Here is a 9,613-nt window from a genome sequence, read left to right as displayed (position 1 = left end):
ACACACACACACACACGTAAGTGTGTGTGTGTGTGTGTATGTACATATATAGTACAGTAATGTACTTACTGCGTAAAGTAAGTACTGCAGTACTTCACCTTGTCTGCAGTGTTAGTCTCCATATGTGGCCACCACTTGAGCTTCTGCCCAGGCCCTTCATGCATCTTTTCCTGGTTGTGACTGATGTAGCTGTTCTAACAGGGCCGTCCACCTCATTCTGCCCCCCACAGCACACACCCACCCTGCACACTCATCTCCTGGTGTCTCTGTCTGTAGGGCTTAAAATCAGAATGCTGTGTAGTTCAACAACCCCAAATAAGCTTTGAGCTCTGTCACTGATTTTGGGGGTAGCGCCCCCTGCACTGCTTCCACTTTAGCCAGCACTGGATGTAAGCTTGTCTTATCCACCCGGTGTCCTAAAAATGTCACTTCTTTCTCTGTGAACTGACATTTAAACTCAGGGCTGCCTCCTCTAATCGCTGCAGGACTTCATCCAGTCTCTGAAGATGTTCTCGTTCATTTTTTGGACCATTTACTCCATTCACTGAGTAGTAAAGTGGAATTTTTAAATAAAAAAATAACAACAACAATTGTTTAAAAAACAGAAAACAAACAAACAAGAAAAAATGTAAATTTATTTGGAAAATATTTTATTCACTGATGCAGATTTTTCAAAGCAAAGCCTGACTGGAATTACTGGAAGAATGACGTAAAGCGGTTCAGTGAGTCTGTGACGTGAAATTACTTTCATTACTTAACAATTTTGATTTAATGTGATTGTTTTCTCTGACTCTTTTTCCTTTTTGTGTGATTTGTATTTATTTATATTTTTCATATTGAAATTGTATGTTTTTCGCTGTTACCATGCCTTCAGTTGTTAGATGGTTACTTTTGTTTGTTTACACGTTCAATAAAGCTATTTGTTTGAAAAAGTAATTAGATTTTTAATATGCGCACAGAAAAAGTGAAACCAAATATTATTTGAAAACATCCGCGACATAATAAAGGGGGTGTCTGCGACATATTTTCGCAGCTTGTTGGTGATTTTGAACACAGCCCAGCTGGTTGCCACTTCACCTCTACGTCATTTCCGTCACAGAACCGTCTTCGAGGTCTTTTCAAGATGGCGTCAACGCAGTTAACGGATGAGGAGCTTTTTTTGGAATTAAAACGCTTTGGTTTCACTCCAGGGCCCGTTACTGAAAACACTCGTCCGGTGTACCTGAAGAAACTCAAAAAGCTTCGCGAGGAGCAACAGCAGCGAGGACTAAGACCTGGTAAAACCCGTACTATCGGTGCCATTAACAGTACCACTGGCGGCGGTAGCACAGTGGCATCTAGGCCAGTCAGCCATGACGTCACGCACCTGAATACAAGCAGGAGACCGGGCCGGAAGTCCTCCCTCCTCGGCTTCAGCTCCGACGAGTCTGATGCTGAAACCCCACTAAAGAGGAAAGGCCTCGGTCCCAGTGGCAGAGCGAACAGAAGCTCCAGTTCTCAACAGCAGCCTAAGATTAGGCCTGCCTCACCGCCGAGTGTGGCTATCAAGAGTCGGTACGACCACAGTGTGACACCTAGCAGCAATTTTTCCCTGGGTCAGAACGGAGAGAGACGTGTCTCACTGGGCTGGGGAGTCGGTGACAGACCCAGTCCCGATGCGGGACTACGGCGTTACGACGACTCAGGGGACGAGGACAATTATGAGGAGGATATGGAAAAGAAATCTCGCTCTTTAAATGGTCGCGGGGCGTCTCGCCTGAATGCTAGCAAATTAGCTGGAGATTACTCAGACTCGGACGAGGAGGAAGTTAGTGGGCTTGGCGTCGGCGACCCAGAATGCGACAGATTGGAGCCTCGACGAAACCACCCCAGTGTGGCGTTATCTTCCGACGTTACTGATCGAGGGTCTGCGACCGATGGGCAGAACACAGAAGCTACGCCTCGTCGTTTTCTAAGCATGGGGGGGAGTCGAGGTGAGGATGAAGAGGAAGATGATTTAAGGAGAAGGGACTTTAGCCGCTTGGGAGACTCGCGGAGTCACACACTTCCAAGGAAACCCATCTACAGGTCACTTACCGAAAACCACAAAGGCAACACCGGTAAAAACAGTCCGGCCACCGGGGAGGACGGAGCATCCAGAAGCAACAGCACCGAGCTGAGACCGCGCTTCTCCACCTACAGCGGTCTGTCGCAGACGTACAGGCGCAACCACTCTAATCACACCCCTGCTCCCAACCATTCCTACGGCCACGCAGCGCTCAAGAGAAACGTGTCTGCTCCCGAAGATGAGCTTCTCCAGCAGTTCAAAAGGGAAGAGCTAGCTTCCTCAGGTAGTTTTAGCGCGCACTACCTGTCCATGTTCCTGCTCACAGCGGCGTGTCTCTTCTTTGTGCTGCTGGGCCTCATGTACCTCAGGATGAGGGGTTCAGGAGCCATGGAGGTGGATAACGTCAGTGAGTATCTGGGCGAACTGCCTATTTGGAGTGTAACGTTTAGGGACTGTAATGCATGCAGTTGTTTTATTGCCTGGTAATGTATTCAAGTGTTTATTCTTTGTGTATTTTGAGTGGATGTTCCTGCTGAACAAACACCAAAGTTGGAGAGATTCCCAAATACAAACAGATCCAAAGATGAGCATTTTTAGACTGGCAGGAATCTGTACAGTCAGTCTGCCCAAGCACAGAACAGCAGTCGGACGGGGACGGTGCTCCAAATTCACTTCCACCGATTTCTGCGTTGTTTTTTGTGCCCCTACAGATAAAAGGATTATGTGACTATCAAAAGAATCACGTTACACTTAAAATGATGCACAATGTGCAAAAGCTACGAATGCACACACTAACAGTTTTATATTTAACAGTATTTAAGTAATTTATGGATGTTTTTCTCAATCCGTGTACTTTGGAAACTTTTATGAGAATTGTCCTGACTGTCTGTCTCTTCTTCATTTTCAGTTAATAGCCCTCCCCCAGAGTTTGACACACCTAATGTAAGTAAATACTTTCTTCAGGCTCCCCCTACTCTTTAAGTTAAGAGGTTTTCAAATGTACAGCACAGAAAATATGATTAGATTAACAGTGTGTACCATTTCAGTAACTTGCAATGCTTTATCCTAATGCTGATTTCTTTATTTTTTTGGTGTATTTGTCACACGTTTCAGATCATCAACTGAATTGTGACATTAGATATCAGATAATCCAAGTTGGTACAAGATGATAAATGAGGATTTGATCTGAACACAGGTATACAGATCTAATGGGCCATATGTTGAAAAGTAATTGCCTTCTTGTTTAATCATTAATTAACTACAACTTAAAGAAATGTATGAACAGGTAAGAAACAAAGACTCTGACCTCCATCAGTCTGAAAAGGGTTACAAAGCCAGGCTTTGGGAGCAAACTGTGGTGAAGGCTATTATCCACAACTGAAGAAAACTTGACCAGTGATGAAACTCCCCAGGAGTGGACGGCCTACCGAGAGAAACAGAGTTATCAGATAGTCTCACTTGCCTCAGTACAGGACAGTGTTTATGATTCAACAATAATTCAGTTTTATTCGTATGGCACCAGTCACAAGAGCAGTTACTGAAGGTGCTCTGTATTGTAAGGTAGAGACTCTACCGTACACAGAGACAACCCCAACAACCCCCCGTGACCAAGCACACAGTGGAAAGTAAAAACAACATTTAACAGGAAGAACCTCTGGCACAACCAGGGGAGGGTGACAGACTGTGGAAAAGAGCAAACGATGATAGATAAATAATGATTACATACAGAGAGGTGCATCATGGGAAGCCCACAGTAACCTAGGCCTATTGCACTGTAACTAAGGGAGGGTTCAGGGTGACCGGATCCATCCCTGACCAGATGCTTTATCCAAGGGGAAAGTTTGAAGCCTAATCTTAAAGGTAGCGAGGATGTCTGTGCCAAACTGGGAGCTGGTTTAGTGGAGGTGGCCCTGAAAGCTGAAGGCGCTGCCTCCCATTCTACTTTTAAATATGAACCATCAGTAAGCCTGCAGTCTGAGAGTGAAGTGCTCTGTTGAGATGATATTGTTATGAGGTCTTAAACCCTGTATGTGAGGAGAAAGATTTTCAGTTGGGTTCTGGAATGAACTTGGAGCCATGAAGCTGGTGTGAGAGATGATCATCAATGCCCTCGTCCCTGACAGCACAATGGCTGCAGCGTTTTGGATCAACCGAAGGCTTTCAGGGGAGTTTTTAGGGCAACTGAACAATAATGTATCACAGTAATCCAGTGTGGAGGTAATAAGCGCACGAGCCAGTTTTTAGCATTATTCGGAGATGGGATGTTTCTAATTTTAGAAATATTGCACAAATGCAAGAAAGGAGTCCTGCATATTTGTTTACTTTGCACATTGAATCCTCATCAACAACAACTCCAAGGTTTTACTAGAGTCGGTGTAAAGTATGTGGTTGGACATCATGTTTGTAAGCTTTTCAGGGCCGAGTACAATAACGCCAGTTTTGAATGAATTTAGAAGCAAGAAATTAGAGGCCACCCAGGTCTTTGTCTTCAAGACAACCTGTCGTCGTATTTCATGGATTGATAAAGCTGGGTGTTATCTGAATATGAAAACATAGCTATATGTTTTCATAATATTAATAATACAACCTAGCCACGGTTGGCGTCCCATTCTGATGGACATGTATGCAGAGGGGATTGTTACTGCTGTTTGAAATATGGGCACTCGGGAAAGTCTTTGCTTTCAGTTGTGACTTCTTCCCTTCCTATAGCAACACTTATGTCATGATATTGCCTAAGTGCTGCCACCTATTGTTCACAAGAATACTGCAGCGGCTTCTTGCGCCCTAACAGCAGGAAAATCAGCGGCGGTGAGCAATGCGAACGCTACAGTGGGTTTACTGGTGCCCTGAGGGAAGCATCAATAAGACAGAGATGGGGTGAAAATGCCGTCCACGAGAGCTCGAAGCTAAAACCACTGCTTACCAAAAAGATCGAGGCCGTAAAAACAATGAACAGATTTGGTGGCTACATGAAAAACAAGTCTGCAGAAGTCCTGTAGAGCAACGACTCATTGGCAGTTATCACACATGCTCGATTGCACTTCTTGCTGCAAATCATGGCGTCACCAATTATTAGGCTTCGTGGGCAGTTTTACATATTACATAGAACCACACTGACAGCCAATCAGAAGACACACCTTCTCATTTAATGTTGTCTTTATTTTTGCTGCTTTCTTCATTGTAGATACAAACTGAAGACATCAAATATATGAAACAAGATGGAATTATGTAGCAAAGAGAAAGTTGATAAATAACTCTAAATGTGTTTTATATTTTAGACTCCTCAAAGTTGCACGCCGTCCACAGTTTGTTAGCGTTGCAGACAACCTCATAAAGCTCATCGGAGAATACCAGCATGTGCAAAGGAAGACTCTCAAGCATGTTTTGAGTTGTTTTACACTTCTTTGTTAGCTACATACACATGAAGATAAAGAAAAAGCATTAAATGAGAAGGCGTGTCCAAGCGTGTGACAGTGTAGGTTGGATAGCTTTTTAAAAACATGATGTCATCGTCTGAAAATGACATTTTCAGTTTCCTCAGTTTATCTTTGTTCATATAAGATCTGAAACATTTAAGCACAACAAACATGCAAAAATAAACACATCAGTTTGGTGGCCAACATGTTTTCACAGCACTGCGCCAGCAGTGTTCCTAAAGTTCTGCCAGATGTTGACTCGCTGTCATTAGCAAAGTGGGGTATCTGCACTTACCAGCTTAACCAAAACAACACCGTGGAAAAGTGCTACTTCAATGCTTTCTATTTTAGAATATCTAAAGCTACGTAGTGTTTTGCCTAAAGCTGACCAAGCTGCAACAAACAGCAGATAAAAAAGCTCATGAAGAGCGATTTCTGTCAGCGGCCTGTGTCCAACTATTAAACTGCAGGTCAGATAACCTGCCTGACACCTGATGATATGGCACCATGACCATGAATCTACTGTTTATTCAGATAATGCTTCAAATAAGAACTACCCACAGTGGATTAAAGATGGCTGCTGAGTGGAGGTAGAAAAACGCATGTAAATTTGGTGCTAATACTTTCTGGCACCAACAAGTATGCTCGTGGCTCAAAACAAGCACCATTTCTGAAGATACACATAGTAAAATAATCCTATTTGTCCTCAGACACATCTAGACGCTGCTTGGGGTCAGTCAGCTCTCTGAAACGATTCCTCTGCCTCCTCAGCTGGGCCTCGTCACGGAGTTTTGACTCAGAAGTATTATGATTCTGATCATTTATTCTTCTCCATGTTTATATCTGTGTATAAAAACAAAGCTGACACTGTGAGACTTGATCAGAGGTGTGAGCATCATCCTTTGTGTCAGAGTAACTGAGGATCAAACAGATTTTGATGGTAAACTGGTCTGTGGGTACACTGAGACGTGCCGTCGGGTGAACGATCCACGCTCTGTGTTTACGTCTTTGTGTCCTGCTCTCGTTTGGTGATTGTTGAAATATTTTTATGAACTTTGACCTGAGATTCTGGCAAATTTTATACTTGAAAATCATTCAGGATTCAATGAATCAATAACGCTTTATTCAAACTAAAATCCATTTGAATTGGGAAACTGATTTAAAAAACAAACCCACGTCTAGTCTCAGCTCCCACTGCCACACTGCCCACCGGAAACATGAACGTGACCTCCATGAAATTCTTCCTGCTGCCCAGAGTCGTTCTTCCTTTTTATTCTCTGCTCATTGGGATGATGTCGACTCTTTTCACAACGTGTTTTTTAAGAACTTAAATCCCCAACATGTTCGTTGTGTTTGTGCATCACACGACCGAAAGATTCAGAGTGGCGTGCTGCTTTTTGGCCACGCCCTCTGCGTGTAATGGCCTTTTTCTCTGCAGAGATTTTGTCAGTAAAATGAATAAATATGCAGATCAGTGCAGTTTTGTTGGTACTTTCTAATATAATCGGGCGTTTCTTTTTACAGAAGGATGTGATCCAAAAGCTGCTGCTCAGTCTTCATGACCACTTGGCCTTTGTTGCTGGTAATGATTTTAATTCTTATTAACTGTATATGGAAACGGTTATTTCACAGTATCAGATTTATGACAGCACAGTTACCACATCAGCTAATGTGAACACAAGATTTTAACATATTTGCTCCATTTTTACATCGTTTAACTTCCTTTGAAATTTGATTTAATAGTAAATTTTCAGACACACACAGAGTACAGCGAATGATCATTATGGGACTTTATGTGGTGATTCTAACAGGCTGTATTATTGTCCTTACAGAAACATATAGCACAAACAGATGTCTGTGACATTTGTGTGGTCTGTCCGCTCATATCAGCTCGTTGTTGTGTGTGTGCTGATCTGGGGAAGTTGGATTAAAGCGAGATTATCATCAGTTTAATCTTGTGATTACAGGCCAGCATGACTGTGGAGACCCAAATCATCCAAACCGGAGTGTGTCCATAGATGAGGCCTCGCTGTATTTACTGGTACATCCACACAACAACACATTCAATAGGAAACGTCAGCAGTTCCATCTTTTATCACACAGTTAAATCAAAGTGTGGCAGCAGTCTGATTGCTGTCCATGTGGAGTAACCAGGTTAATGCAGCTTACTCGTATGTGCTTGCACATGTGAGTCTTCATGTATAAACATAGCACCTGGCTCTTTGAGTGAATCAGCAGAAATTGCTTAAAATAAATGAGAATCATGTCTCTACTTTCTGTGCAGGCTCAAAATAAATCGTTTAAAGGCTTAATTAATGACTCTCTGGACTGGATCATCCAAAAAGGCCAGGATGTTGGCATTAGGTAATGTTCAGCCTCTTTGAAGAGTTCCTCGCTGCCTCCGTGAGAGCGACACGTGCACTCACTTTCTGTGCCGGTGTTTGCAGGCTGGTGGGAGCGGTGCCGGATGAGCCGGTGACTAAGGTGTCTGAGATCGCTCGGCTGGAGTCCACTCATCCCAAGATGTCCTTCACGTGCCGTTTCCGCCGAGCCTTCTTCACCATCATAAACAGAGTCCTCCTCATTGCAGTCGGTGAATAAACCACGTTACACAAACTGTAAACATGGAGTTTATAATGAGGACTGTGCAGGTGGGTGCTGTCCCTCACGAGATGATTCAGAAAGCCTTCCCCTCATGGTAGCGGGGGCAGTTTCTGCATCTGGTTTGTGAATGAGGGGCGAGCACCTGACGCGAGTCATTTTTAGAAGGAATTAGCAAACATGTCTTTGCAGTGTGTCGTGATTTACGTCTGAAAACAGACAGCTTCTTTTTTTTAATGGCATCTATTTTTTAGTCATTTGTAAAGGAACACACATTTTGTCTTTCGACTGATGTTTGGAAATCAGTCAAACCCCATCCAGCTGCTGTTGGCAACTAAAGTGTGGTCTGCTACAAAGACACTAAAATGGGGCCAAATTGTTACTAAAGCAAAACCCACCAAGTTTCTGGTCACACAGGTGATGATTGTTTCATGCATTTTCTCAATAAATGATATAAAAACTTTGACACTAAACAGAAAGATCAAATAGTTTGTAGGTGAGCAGGAGCGACATTCTGTTGTCAGCTGATAAGAAATGGTTCCTTAAAACAAGGATAAACGAATATTATGACTAAATATACCCTGAATACGTTCTTGTCAGCAGCACCAGCTTCAGTGATTCATCCATCAGAGTTTAGATTGATACAGATGTGGAGGCAGTGTTGAGCTGGTCTGTTTGAACCTGTGAATGCTGTGTTTGTCTGCACAGCGGCAGCTTGTGTGTGGAGCGTGGTGTGCTACGTGAAGTATCGCTGGAGGAGAGACGAGGCGGAGACGAGACAAATGTACGACATGGTGGAGAGGATCATCGGTAAGGACCGCACCGTATTCACTTGGATGTCAGACAGGAAGTGTTTGCTTATGAGTTTGGTACCTTCTTCTTATCCAGATGTGATGAAGACTCATGGTGAGGCTTGCCAAGAGAACCAGGACCTACAGCCCTACCTGCCCATCCCGCATGTCAGAGACTCGCTGGTTCAGCCGCAGGACCGGTAAGTCCCATCTTTAGTTTTAGACCTCAAAGCAGTTTCCTCGGGTAATCAGATTACTGATTTTTTTATTTTTATTTTTTTAATTTCTTTGGTTGAGGTGGGTCTGAACTTTTTGTACGTTATAAGATTTAACTTTACATCGTTGGTCTTTGAGGAAATTTCACATTTCTGTCCAGACGTCAGAGCTGGATTGAAACTCAACTCTCCGTTTGTGAATAGGTATCAATAAGTAGAATTACTGTGTAACTAGTATGTAACTCATTTTGCGATATAATTTGAAGCACGTGCGGTAACGATATATAACGATATGTATCGCGCTGTATTCTTCTGTATAACGTATTTTCCACACTTAAAATCCTTTAATGTTCTCAAAAATCGAGAGTGTGCCTTATGTATGAATTCTGGTTGTGCTTACTGACCTCGGACCGATTTTGGCAGAAATCTGTTAAAAATGTTTTAGTACAGCTTTGATAAGCCGCACTGTTTGATGGATCGTCAGAGCATTACGGCTGCCGTAGGGAGGAGCTTCATGGAGTAATCTGGGTCCAAAACTCCGTC

The 9,613-nt window shown here is 43.2% G+C and overlaps 1 protein-coding gene across 1 annotated transcript in view; it reads left to right on the top strand.

The window, feature by feature from the left end:
* The first annotated feature begins 1,046 nt into the window (after nucleotides 1–1,046).
* Nucleotides 1,047–9,613, top strand: part of lemd3 (LEM domain containing 3) — a 15,563-nt gene continuing 6,996 nt past the window's right edge. Inside the window, exons 1-8 of the mRNA XM_005733209.1 lie at nucleotides 1,047–2,453; nucleotides 2,955–2,989; nucleotides 6,988–7,045; nucleotides 7,431–7,504; nucleotides 7,748–7,827; nucleotides 7,911–8,056; nucleotides 8,773–8,874; nucleotides 8,953–9,055. Of these exons, the coding sequence (XP_005733266.1) occupies nucleotides 1,124–2,453; nucleotides 2,955–2,989; nucleotides 6,988–7,045; nucleotides 7,431–7,504; nucleotides 7,748–7,827; nucleotides 7,911–8,056; nucleotides 8,773–8,874; nucleotides 8,953–9,055 (1,928 nt within the window). The 5' untranslated portion in view covers nucleotides 1,047–1,123. The remainder of the gene's footprint in view (nucleotides 2,454–2,954; nucleotides 2,990–6,987; nucleotides 7,046–7,430; nucleotides 7,505–7,747; nucleotides 7,828–7,910; nucleotides 8,057–8,772; nucleotides 8,875–8,952; nucleotides 9,056–9,613) is intronic.

The sequence above is a fragment of the Pundamilia nyererei genome, unplaced genomic scaffold (genome assembly GCF_000239375.1).
Source record: "Pundamilia nyererei isolate P.nyererei 1_Seehausen unplaced genomic scaffold, PunNye1.0 scaffold00050, whole genome shotgun sequence".
Classification (NCBI taxonomy): Eukaryota; Metazoa; Chordata; class Actinopteri; order Cichliformes; family Cichlidae; genus Pundamilia; species Pundamilia nyererei.
The sequence above is the reverse complement of the archived record's forward strand: the minus strand, read 5'-3'. Positions and strand labels throughout refer to the sequence as shown.